General features: G+C 50.4%; 1 protein-coding gene across 3 annotated transcripts in view; it reads right to left on the bottom strand.

Moving 5' to 3' along the window:
• Prdm5 (PR/SET domain 5) overlaps positions 1-13,255 on the bottom strand; it is a 137,548-nt gene that overhangs the window by 121,762 nt on the left and 2,531 nt on the right. For all 3 annotated transcript variants that reach the window (XM_076864473.2, XM_076864471.2, XM_076864472.2), the window contains exon 2: positions 6,846-6,929. In XM_076864473.2, coding sequence (XP_076720588.1) covers positions 6,846-6,929 — 84 coding nt within the window. The remainder of the gene's footprint in view (positions 1-6,845; positions 6,930-13,255) is intronic.

Genomic DNA, 13,255 nt, shown 5'->3' with positions numbered 1-13,255 from the left:
AATGATGGTTTTCAGCAGAATAAAAAATTCATTTTACAATTCAGCATCTTCAAGCTCGGTCACTTCGACTCTGAAGAGGCACCCCAGCAGGAGAGTTGTCCTCACATGGTTAGCAAACGCTGCCCACACTGGTGACTCCAGGGATCGGCTGTGACAGATTTTGAATGGTTCACAGAGTTTGCTACATATTGCTCTACTTTGGAAATCTCCTAATTGCCTTGATAGTGAAATCTATTTTAATTCCATGTGGATAAGTGCTTCCTATTGGATTTTTTTTTTTTTTTTTTTTTTTTTTTGGTTCCATTAGTGAATCTAGAGTAGCGACTTGTCCTCTGATTGTGGTTGGGAAGTGGTCTTAGTTTTCTCAATCAAAGACTGAGCAAGACCTTATGTTTGTAGCTAATGCTATGGATAAAAGGAACTCCAAAGAATCAGTCACTTGGGAAGATGGTCAATTTGAAGACATGTAAAGAACTATGCTTTCATTTTCTTAATGACCTTCTGGCTGGGTAAAAAATTGCTAGATTTGCCGCTACTTTCATTTGACACTGTAAAAACATTTGTCAGGTGCCTACAATATTTTACCTTTAGTGTTAAAAGCCAGCTGCCAATCTTACTATTGCTTTCTTATAGATAATGTCTCTCTGCTTTTTAGTTTCCTGGCTGTTTTCAATAGCTTCACAGAAATCTACCTAGGTGTGGTTTTAATTATATGGACCCTTCTTAAGGTTAACCGAACTTCAACTTGTCATATGGTCCTGGCAAGTCCCCAGCCACAGTATCAACACGTTTGCTTCTGCCCATCTGTTCTTTCTTCCCTTTCTAACACTAAAAGGCCCTGACATTACTATCCTGTGTCTACAGATGTGTACAAACATCCATTCTACATAATTCCACAAGTATCTACTTTTCTTTAGTCTTTGGGCTTCATTTTAAACATTTCCTATGAACTTCTTTTCTTCTTCATTAACCCTGTCTCTTGCTATATCATATCTTCTATCTAATTCAAATATCAAATTCTCAATTTCAGTTTATTTTTCTGTTCTACAATATCTATTTGCTGTTTATACAGCTTAATTTTTTCAGTAAAACACTTCAGCATTTCATCTTCTCTTTCACATGATAGAACATGTTGATCATGATTATTTTAATCACCCTTCTTCCAATCAATATTTGAATCATCTTTAAGTCAGTTTCCATTACTGAGTTTTTCTCTTGGTTTTAGTCACATGGTCCTATCTTTTAGCATTTAGTCATTTTTTATTAAATGCTAGACATTGCATATTACAAAACTTTAGAGGATCCAGCTTTATTTCTACAAAGTAGGTCCCGCTGTCTCTTCCAGAGGGTGAAAGCTACTCTCCTAATGCCCATCAGGGAGGCAGCGGACTCAAAGCTGAGCTGCACTGGTGGCTGGACGCAGGCTGCCTGGGGGGACGCCCTTCCAGCCCACAGTGCTTCCAGTCACTGCAGTGTGGCCTGCAGCAAGGCCTTCTTCTCAGCAAGATGAGACAGCACATTGGGCACGGTGACACACACCTGTAATCCCAGTGACTTGGGAGGCTGAGGCAGGAGGATCGTGAGTTCAAAGCCAGTCTCAGCAAAAGCGAGGTGCTAAGCAACTCAGTGAGATCCTGTCTCTAAATAAAATACAAAACATAGGGCTGGTGATGTGGCTCAGTGGCAGAGGGTTCAGACAGTGCCCCAGGGTTCAATCCCCAGTACGAAAGGAGAGAGAGAGAGAGAGAGAGCAGAACATCTGCCCCTCAGAAGAGCACGGCTTGAACTCCCAGCCTCTGCCAGGTAATTCTACAAACGCCTTGAGGAGGGGCCAGCAATGTGTCCAGGTCCTTGGTGCAGCCCTACAAGATCTCCACAGCTGTCCTGTCTCTCCTCCCTCCAGTGCTGACCCTTCACACAGGCTGAGCTCAGATGTCCAGCCTCTCAGACTCAGCGAAAGGCTGACTAGGACCCCAGGAATAACCCTGTGGATTCTCAACTCAGCCTTCCTCCTCCTGCTGCTGCTTCCCACCCTGGGTTTTGTTTGCTGGGTTGGGTTGGGCTCTGTCTTTGTTTGTTTAATGAGGAATTTCAAACAAGCTCATCTTTGTTAAGAATCAGAAAAGGACTCTGACTAGGAGTTCTCAGTGACCACTGTGCCCCTTCATGCTGCCTTGCTTCATCCCATGGAAGGAATAAACTAGAATAAATATGCCTGAGTCCCTCTTCAGGGCTCCTCCTTCAGCTTGGTGCTGGACCCTGACAGTCCCTGGGCCAGGCACTTCTTGTGGTCGCTATTCATCAGCCCCTGGGACACAGCCCTAGCCTGGGAGCAGGTCCGTGCTGCCTGGTGGCCTCTCTCCAGGCTCCCTGCCACCCTCTGATCCAGGCACTCTGCCATAATTCCCCATGCAGACGGGTCGACATATTCAAAACCCACTCTGGGGACCACCACAGGTGGCAGAGAGACCAAGACTGAAGAAGCAGAGAGGTCCCCACGCTGACCTGGGTCTGTCACAGACTCCAGCCCAGCTTTTCTGGAGCCATGTATTAAGAGTCTTTGTATAGGGGCTGGGGATGTGGCTCAAGTGGTAGCGCGCTCGCCTGGCATGCGTGCGGCCCGGGTTCATCCTCAGCACCACATACAAACAAAGATGTTGAGTCTGCCAAGTACTAAAAAAAAAAAAAAAAAATGTTAAAAAATTCTCTCTCTCTCTCTCTCTCTCTCTCCCCCTCTCTCTCTCACTCTCTCTCACTCTTTCTTTAAAAAAAAAAAAGAGTCTTTTTGTATAGCCATGAAAAGTAGATGCCTTCCTCTCCATCTGTGTCCTATCTGTTCTTCATGGGATGAGCCACTGAGAGAGAGGGTCACTAATCAGGGACTGTCACCAGTGGGAAAGTGCAGCAGGGACCAGGGCTGGGAAGGAACCAGCTGAGTGCATTTTAACTGACACCAAGGGATTCCAAAACTCATCAGCTACAGACAGGGGCCCGCTCACCTGGCAGGTGGAAGCCTTCTGAAATAATAATCTACTGTAACTGCAGGAGACTGATATTTACATAACAACGCTTGGGAATCTCATAATTAGGTATTTGATAGTTAGGTTTTGAAAACACATTATTCATCCACAAGTACAAATTCTTTGTGCTAACAGAAACAAATGAAACTGAGACCATTTGACAGGCTACTCTTTATAATATGCAGCTATCTGTTAGACCATGGAGACTGGTAGTCCTGATAATTCCACTGGCCTCAGACTTAAAAAGTGGTTTTCCTCCCTGAGTCTCCAGGGGTTAGATTTAGGAAAACTAGCAAATGTGAACCTTACAAATGCCCATGTCAGGCTCACGCAGGAAAAGGTGGTGCTCCCACAGCCTCGCGTCCCACACTGTGCTCCTCTGGAACCAGAACAAGAGCAGTGGCCTCAGGAACAGCAAAACTACGCTGTAATGAGAATTCTCCTGGAGCTCCTGGTGTTTCAGAAACGTCTACATAATCTGTACACGACATGATACAAGGAATCAACCTGAATCTAAGTGAGAGATGTTTTCCCTATAAAATCCACCCAGAATGTAGACATTTTACCTGAATCTTCAGTTTTCATGTGGTTTTCTGGGATCTGCAACGAGTCCTTGGCTGCCTAACCAGTAAGAACTGTGCCCTCGGAGGGGCCACCCAGCTCCCTCGGACATGGCAAGTGCTCTGTGGGCGCCAGCCACACACTAAGCACCCACCAGCATCTGCTGACCTTTAAGGACTGAGGCACAGGGAGACCCACTGTGAGTGGAGGGAGGGAGGGGACCCGGCTGGAACCTTCGTGATCTCAGAGGACCTGCAGGGACTCCAGTGGAAGGTCAGTGTCGTCTGCAGAGCTGCCAGGCTGGCATCTGCCCACCCTCTTCAGGAAGCGCCAGAGCACCCGCTGGGAGGGAAGGGGAGCCCCGCATCAGAGAGCGCTGTGGAAGGCCCAACCCAGGACGCCCGGCCCCACTTCAGAACACCCGAGAGATGAGCAGAATAGGGGCAGGAAGGCACGCAGGCCCCCGCATCCTCCAGGCCACGACCTGGAGGCCCGTGCCAGTGACTGAAAAGGGCCACCTGAACTGGGGCTGGGATATCCAGGAAAATTCTGTGGAGGGTGAAGGACTTGGAGATTTAGACCAAAGTACCAGGGAGAGGTGGAGTTGGGTCCTGCGTGTGAGTGTGAGCGAGTAGAGGGGAGAAGTGGACCTTAAGGCCCAAGCGCCTGGCAAAGTTTAGGTGGAAGGGAGCTGGGAGCACAGCAGAGCACCAGCACATCCACGCTGTGCTAGTGACATGGGTGGCAGCAGGACGGCCACATGCTGGCTCCCAACCTCCAGCTTCACTGCTGGCCTACGGGCCGAAAAACCCAGAACTCCTCTGCTAACGCATTTGATTCTAAATAAAAAGTCAAGAGGGGAGGCTACCAAGAAGTGCTCAGGGTGGATAAGACTGAGTCCCAAGACGCCAACCTCGGATCCTGGTGGCCAGGACAGCAGACTGAGCAACTGTAGCGGGTCCAACATGCCCCAAGCTGCACTGGGGAGGGGGGCAGCCGCTGGCACACATCCTAGTGCTCCCATGATTTGACCCCAGGATACTGGCCTTGGCCCTAGGGCTCACAATAGGAGGCCACTCCCACCTGGTGCTTCTTTGGTAAGAACTGGCCTCTCAGGGAAGGAAGGGAGTCCGCATCAGAGCAGCGCTGTGGGAGGCCCTGACCGTGTCCACCAAGGCCACTGGGGCTCCTGGCCGTGTCCACCAAGTCCACTGGCACCACAAGCGAAGTGCGAGGACGATGAAGAAGGGGCAACGCCATGCACTGTCCTGCAACAGAGTCTCCAGACACGTTGCCACTCCTCCTCAGTCCTCCACAGCCACAGCACTGGGCGCTTGACCTCCCACCTGGAGCTGCATTGGGGTGAACCATGTCCTCACAGGCTTGTCAGAAGTAGCACCTCCTAAGGGACTGGACTAAACCCAGCTGTCTAAGGTGCCAAGTGCTTTGGACATTCCCACAGAGAACACGGCACCAGAGCAGTCTCCATCCCCACCTGCAGGACAGCTGCTGCTGCAGAGGGTGGCTGATGACCCCCCAGGGAGGAGCAGCAGGAGGGCAAGAGGTGGGACCTGTGCAAGGGGCCAGCAAGGACCAGAAGGCCAGCCCAGGGAGGAGCTGCAGGAGGGCCCGAGGGCACCTGAACAAGGGGCCAGCACTGTGGTACTCCTGAGAGCAGGGAGTAGGCTTGGAGGGGCAGCCGGTGCCTGTCCACGCCTTCCAGATTGTGCAAGAAGTACATAGCACTCGCTCACAGTGTCAGGACGAAGTAAATACAATGGAAAGATCGTTCCTCGAATTTACCATCCCTGATCACAAACATGATCAAACCAACCGGTAAAACCAATGTGAAAACACAATCCTCAGGCAGAGATGGTGGGGAACCACAGACACAGGGTGCAAAGCTGACAGCCACTGCCACACCAGCACCAGCCACGCAGAGGCCTGGAGTTCCCATCTTCAAGCTTCCCTTTCCAAATAAAGGTCACCTCATTACCTGATGAGCTCTGCCTCGACACCAGCTGTGCAAACCAGGAAACTGCCACACCAGATTTTCAGACCTAAAGCAGATACCAAAAGCCACCAACGACCTGTTAAATATCGCCATTTTCATCATTTGAGACTTGTTCGGTTATCTTTTGTCACATAAAGCATTTGACTTCTGAAAACCTTCAGGGCAAGAGAATTAACTGCTGAGAAAATTAAGACCTTACAGAAGAACAGTGAAAGCCATTAAAAGTATTTTTAGATTTGTAAAAGTAAACTATTAAAACAGCATGCTAAATTAAGGCAGTATCTATAACATTTCCCACTTAAATTACAGGGTAGAGAGTGTTAGTAATTCCCATCTCCATCACTCGCACTACAGAACCTTCTCAGAACCCTCTGGGCACCCCCACCTGACCCTGGGCAGCAACACAGGGGATGGTTATAAGTGCATTTTGCTTAGAGACCACACACTCTCATGATTTGTGTGTTGACTCTGCTAAAGCTACAGATAACCTAATGCGAATCCAGCCTTTGCTGCGCAGGGACTTCAGAGTGTGAGGGACCGCAACAGTGGTGGACGCTGAGAAGAGGACTCAGCCACCATGATGGGTGTGTCTCTGGGCCAAGCAGCCAGGCTTGAGAGCCAAACCGATGGCTTCCAAAGCACTTCTGCCTGAAGACGGCAGCCTCCACTCCTCTCTGCCTGCAGGACTCCAGACTGGCCACGCAATAGCTGCGGAGACACCATCTTGCATGACACACATAAAACACCTCCTGGTTGCTCCTGGTCTGCTCCGGAGACCAGGCACAGACGCCACAGCCCGAGAGCCTTTCCACGTGGAGATCTCCACTCCAGGTCCCGCCTCTCACATTCCCTCTCCTGTTGTCTCCTCATAGAAACCATCAGATATAATTCTTGGGGCCCAGTTTTCCGAATTTTTGTTGCAGCTGTCTCTGCCCCTTTGCCTCCCCGCTCGTCTCCTCAGGCCCTTCTGATACCCAGAAAGGAGCAGCCACAGACGCAGCTGGCCTGGCAAAGCAGAGGGAAACTCCCTGGCGACAGACCCTTGCACACATCCCCACAGGCTGCTTCTTCAGTGATGAGCTATCCGTTCCAGAGCTCCAGGAGTCCAATATCTCAGCAGTCTAATTTTATTAAACGCCAAGTGTCAAAACTAAGATGCATGTGCACTTAGATACTCAATGAAAATCAGCACCCACTCGTGCGGACTTATAATCACATTTCGTGGTTCACAGAGGGCCCCTGCTACGCACCTCCCACATCAGCCTGCAGTCCATGTTCTCATCCAGGTCTTCTGGCATCCTCTTCTCCCCAGCAAAGGGCCCAAACTTCTCACCCTGAGGAGCAACAGGGACACAGAAAAGGATCAGCTCAATCATCAAGTTACAAAAATCAACCCCCTTCTATCATCTGGAAGTCTTCTTCCTCAAATCTTTATTCTAGCATTAAGACATTTTAAAATATTAACTAATTTACAAAACATGAAGTATTTACATATGCAAAGCCCAACTTAATCTCCTCCTTAGCCTAGAAATCAGACTCCGCCACACAGGTGCCAACATAAAAGGGTTAAACTGCCAAACTCAGGTTTGAGGAGGCGGGAGCCGCTCCAGGCCGTCCACAGCCCAGGGCAAGTGGGCCTGAAACCAGAAGCTCCCAGTTTGCCGACTTGAGTGAGAGACAGGCCCACCAGGCAGAAACCCACCTGGTTTCCATAAAAGTCATAAATTCAACCCTACTTTGCACAAGAAAGAAGCAGGCCTGCCTTTCTCAGAGGACGACTGTTCATAAATACAGTTCAGCTTCGCCTGCCAATCTTCAAACTGCCACACGGGCACTTGTTACAACAGGGTTTCTCAAAGTGTGCACTGTGTGCAAACCCACGGCAGGAGCATCACAGGACTTGTTTCAAACAGAGATCGCTGGGCTTTGGGGTCCAGACCAGACAGTGGGGTGCAGAAGCCACACTCTGCCACGCACCCTGGTGAGACCCCCAAGTAGGCAGAGGCCTACTCCCATGGACAGGTGACACTGATTGTCTCCAGGGAGCAAGCAGAGACTGTGGAGACAGAAGGAGTGGGTGGGAAGAGACGGAGCCTCCTGTCTGCCTCTGTCTCCCAACAGAGCACTTCCCCAGGCTCAGGGGACCTCTGCCACAGGCTCCTGGGGAAAAGCCACCAGTACAGAGCTTCAAGGAACATGAATGACCCAAAGAGCAACAGAAAACCCATACCCTAGGATGAACAAGGGCACACTGCAAAGCTTAAGGAAATCAAGAAACAACAACCCAGCCCCAAGGAAAGGGAGCCCCGAGTCAGAAGGAGGAGCACATGATCCACAGGACCTGGAGTACCAGGGGAGTTTTCAGCCATGACTGCCATTCTTGTAAGGAACCCAAACAGATATCCCAGAAGCGGAGACGCTGGCTACTTTTTTCAGGATACTGAAGGGAATTTAGAGGGCAGGGGCCTCCTGTCCTCACAGTTCAGGCTAACAGGGCCTCACATCACCTCTGGGACAGACACATGCCCCAAGGGTTTAGAAGTAGCCATATCTCACCTGAAGATGGGACCTAGAGATGGGGCTCCACACCCACAAAGCCCGCGCTCACAGAGGCCTCTGCCTGAGGCTGGGCACCGCTGCCCATGCACTCTGACTATGCCCGCTGTGCTGGTATACTGACAGCACTTTCTTAGGATCAAGATCACGATCCTGCGCTTCCACAGAGACTAACATAAGCACGGGCCTCATCGGCCTCGCTGGTGACATTCAGGAGAGGAGAATGGGGCACTTGGCCACATGCTTGTGACTATTTTTTCTGTCAGTTGAATCAAATGAGCTGCCGATAGCCCTCGAAGTCAAGGCTCTCCCGGGGACTCAGGTGAGGTCCACCCCAGACCCTGGTATGGGGTCACCATTCATGATGGGGAAAATCCCCCTTCCAGCCATCCTGAACCTCCAGCCTCCAGCCTCCTCCATCATCCCTGGATGTACCCAAGGCCACACTGCCCAAGCTCTCACCCCCAGCAGGAAGACCCCGGCCGGGCCACGTTCCAGCCATCCAGCCAGGCCTGTGTCTCAGGGCTCACCTTCAGTGTGGGGTTTCTTTGTGAGAAAGCTTCTAAGTTCCTGGCTTCTGATCGCCCAGGGTCAGCCTCACTCAGGTACCTCGAAGCTGGCACAGGAAGGTAGCCAGTGCGGATCCCAGCCCAAGCACCACACACTGGAACACAGCCAGGTGAGTGGGAAAGGGTGTGCCTATCGGGAGCTCTTCACTCCAACCAAATGTCAGGGGGCACAGTGTGGCCCAAAGGTGCCCACTGCCTGCACTGTTCCTGGAGGAGTCTATGACTCAGACTCGTGTATGGAATCACTATATTCCTATACTGGCAACGAATTCCAACTTTCCAGAACTGCACACCTGCAGCACAACGTGACTCAAGGCAAAGTCCACCTGCACAAACCAGCCTGCAGGAGGCCGAGGCCTGGCTAGGCCCCCCAATGCCAGACTGCAGGGTGCCTCTCTGCAGCTACTCAGACTGCTTCTGAACTAAGGGTAATTAATCCACTCACCTGGCTGCCCACTGAACTCGACATGACTTTGACAAGCAGCAGTGTTTGATTGCCACACTGTGGGACACTCTCCCTCCCTGGCTTGTGAGCAAGGTTCCTGCAGGCGCCTCTCGAGTCACAGAGAAGGCACTAACCGGGCTTGGGGTGGCTGGATGCTAGTCCTTGCTCCACTGTCAAGAGGCAGTGCCGCTTTACAATGTCACTAGCAGTCTGAGTGTTTCCTCATCCATAAGCAGGAGCTTGGCCTGGTTGACTCTAAGATTCCTTCCAGCTCCTGAGGTAGGTGGTTAGAAAGAGCCCACAGACCACGTCTGGAACAACTTGCCAATCAAGGAGACAAGAGTGTGACTGAAACACACTGGCAAGTCCCTAACTTCATAGGATGTCAGAGAAAGAAAGTGAGAAAACACCAGCTTCAGAAACTAGTGTCCATTTGCAATCCATGTTAAAAGCAGGAAACACAGGCCACTGAGTCACCATGGGAATAGGACGAGGGGATTCCTGCAGGCTGATGGCAATCACTCCAGGAAGTGTAAATAAACATCCAAATTTGGGCCAGAATGTGGGCCCCAGGACAAAGCCACTGTCTCCTGAAGACAGTCACCTCTGACCTTGTTGTAGTCAGCGTTTTTGCTGCTGTAACTAAAAGACCCAACAAGAACAATTTCAAGGGAGGAAAAGTTTATTTGCAGGCTCATGGTTTCAGAGGTCTCAGTCCATAGAACCTGGCTCCATTCCTCAGGTCTCAGAAGTGTGGTGGAGGGAAGCAGCTCGCAGGTGGTCAGGAAGCAGACAGAGATGCACTCACCAGATACAAATAGAAACCCCAAAGCCACACCCCAATCCCCACCTCCTCCAGCCACACCCCACCTCAGTACCTACCACCAGGTGATCAGCTCACTGGCTGGGTTAGGACTCTTAGAACCAACCATTTCTCCTCTGAACCCTCTCACACTCCTCACACGTGAGCTTTTGGGGGACACCTGAGGCACAACCTGCCTTCCCGGGCTGTCTGTGGCTTGGGTCTGGTGGCATTTCCTCGGCCTGCTCTCACTCACGTTTCTTTTCACATTTTTCTTTCCCTCATTTTTCTAACCTGAAGTTCAACTTTTTTTCTTTAGCCTCATTATATCTTCACGAACTGAGCATCCAGCTTTACTCCAGGTACTTCTTACTTGAGGTTTTACCTCGTGAGAACACCAGGGTCTGCCTGTCAGTGAGACAGAAAGCTGGCACCCAGGGTGACGGTGACGAGGAGCCCAGAGGCAGCGGATGCCACAGGATTTGCAGACCTTGGCTACAGCCGTCTCAACTGCAAAACCGCGAGGGTCTGTGGCGCAGTGCTGTTGGACACCCCATCCAGATCCATTGCTGTCCACTCTGCTGCCCTTGGGCACACCTTCTCCTCCACTGAGGAACCACCCACTGAGTTCTCCCTGCAGGGAGGCCAACCTGGCAGACACGCCCACCCAGGGAGGCGTCACAGTGCCCAGGTAACCTGGGCCAGAAGGAATCAGACTTGGAACTGTGAGGGGCAGGAAATCCACACCTTACCCCCAGAATCTCCTTGCCCTCTGACTGCCACTAAGGATCTCGACATGGGGAGGTCATTCTGCATCACCTGAGCACACACACTCACAGGGAGGGCACAGCCCAGGAACGGTGTGGGGCCTGGAACCCAGGAACGTGGCACCCTGACCAACCACCAAGAGCAGGGAGTGAGTCTCCCTCAGAGTCTCCCAGGACCCCCGTGACCCCACCCTGTTTAGATGTTTGGCTCCAGATGCATAAGATAATAAATTGTGTTGTTTTAAGCCACAAAGTTTGTGATGATTTGCCACAGCAGTCATGGGAAACTAATACCCCAGGGCTGTCAATAGCCTTTGTCCTGAAAAGCAGCTGTGGACAAGATCTAGGGCATCAGGAGAGCTCAAACTGGAACGTGGATTCATGAGAGAAGAGGGCCGAGAGCAATGAAGATGGCCTTGCAGCACTGGATGCTGGGTGCCATCGGGAGCTCTGAGGCAAAGGTACTGAGCAGTGTGGGGAGAAGTGGCCCTGGGGGCCAACTCAACAGGCCGGAGTGCACCCTGTGAGACCTGGGCCCTAGCAATCTCTTCATGCCTTTACTGCAATTAGGGACCAGAAATCGAGTGCAGACACATTTTATTTCATTTATAAATTACTTCCTTTTTGCTTCAGCTTTATTTTTATTTTTTATTTCCTTTTAAAAATCCCAATCTAACTGCCAAATAGGTCCACTATGTTAAGGGTAGGCAAGTTATTTTCTGTAAAAGAAAATAACTATCTCTCTGAAGAGCAGACAAGGTTTTAGCACCTTAATGAAGAAAGGCTTGGAAAGGAGAGAAAAATGTTAAAAGATCAAAATTAAGGAAAACTGCCACATGTAGTCAAGAGGTGATAAATGAGCAAGTTTCTTACCTGCAAAGTGGAGTCAATCATCAGCCACTTAAGACCACTTTATGACACAACGAGACAATATGTGCCAGCCCTGAGTAAACAGAACCTCGAATTCAAAACCTGTGCGACATACGGCAGTACCAGGTGCCATGAGCTCCTCTGTGCAGGCACATCCCAGTGGGGATGTTTCAGCAACTCTGGGGTCTGCTGGGTCAGATCCCTTCAGCTGCACTTCCAACACTCTGCCTACAAACCATTCAGCTCTATTCTGACCAAGGAGCAGGACAGCTTCTCATCCAACCAACGCCCTGAGATCAAAGTCACAGGGCCACCACATACTGTCATGCTCGCTGGCCCTCTGCCTCAGGTCCCCTCTGGGAGTGGGCTTGCTAACAGTTCCTACAAGCTAATGGAAGAGTTGAAGGACATAAGGCATGTGCAGGAAAATGCTCAGCAACCTGACAAGCCTCCTGCAGCCCAGGGGATCTGCCCTGCACCAGCGGCTGGTTCCTGCAATGTCCGCAGCTCTCCTCTTCCAGGCGCACATGACCTCATTACAGCACTGGTCAGACTGTCCCCAGGACTACTGAGTCCAAGCCTCTGAACTTCCCTTCTCCAGGAGTGCTACCACTGATCAGCTCCTGCTGTCACCTCTGAGGTCAACCCAGGAGGCCACCCTCCCACTCCAACCCTTCATTTAACCTCACACAGGCCCTTGTTGTCTGGGTAACCCTCCCATTCTAGCTGCTTACCACCATGTCCCAGTCTACCTCTGCTCACAGTAAAACCATCTCCCTGCAAAGCCCTCTGTCTGGCAGAGCCATGGCCACACGTGAATGAAAACCTGCAGACTAAAGTAATCCAAAGGGAAGGAAAGCTGGTCGCAGTATTTCCCCACCGGGGCCTTTCCCTAAGATCACCAGATCTGACATCTGGAAGGGACCTTGAATTACCCTTCCCTGCCGAGACCCAAGCCCAATGTCAAACAGCATTGCCCATCACTCACTCCTATTGGCCAGCAAGAGAAAATGGCCAGGAGGAAAGTCAGGAGCAAGGTATCTGTTTAACTTTTGTTCATGTGTATACTGGCAAGACCAGTTTTGAGCAGCTAACATTAATTTAGTGCTTTGCAACCTAAAATATCACATATTTACGAAAGCACAGGGCAGACACTTAAAACAAGGTCTCCCTGGGGCATGTGAAAAGCACCCATTGTATTGTTATTAGGAGGACTACTACTATTGCTACTATTATCATTGCCATCATCATCATTAGCAAATGGCAACCTGTAAGATTGTTTATAGATTCAGGCTTTTTTCTACTCAAGGGGTTTCCAATAGACTCCTTATCTTGTTGCCACTACATGGAATTTACATCAAAAAAAAAGAAAAAATAGAAGCAACAGGTCTGCAGAAAAAAAAAAAAAAAAGGTAACTGCCAAGGAAATTCCATTAGGACCATTATAGAGCAAGGGAATTAGGTGACCCGCTGCAGGACCAGCTCCCGAGACCCCGCCCAGAAAGGGATGGCTCTAGAGAAGAATCAAGGCACTCTGGGAAGGGAATCCCAGATCCACCTGGTGAGTGTCATGGGTGGAGTCTCCAGCAAGATTCCCCAAGCTCAGTCTGGATTCAATTCTGCATTTGAAATCACCAGATGGCTTGAATTG

This window comes from Callospermophilus lateralis, chromosome 8 (assembly GCF_048772815.1).
Source record: "Callospermophilus lateralis isolate mCalLat2 chromosome 8, mCalLat2.hap1, whole genome shotgun sequence".
Taxonomy (NCBI): domain Eukaryota; kingdom Metazoa; phylum Chordata; class Mammalia; order Rodentia; family Sciuridae; genus Callospermophilus; species Callospermophilus lateralis.
The sequence above is the reverse complement of the archived record's forward strand: the minus strand, read 5'-3'. Positions and strand labels throughout refer to the sequence as shown.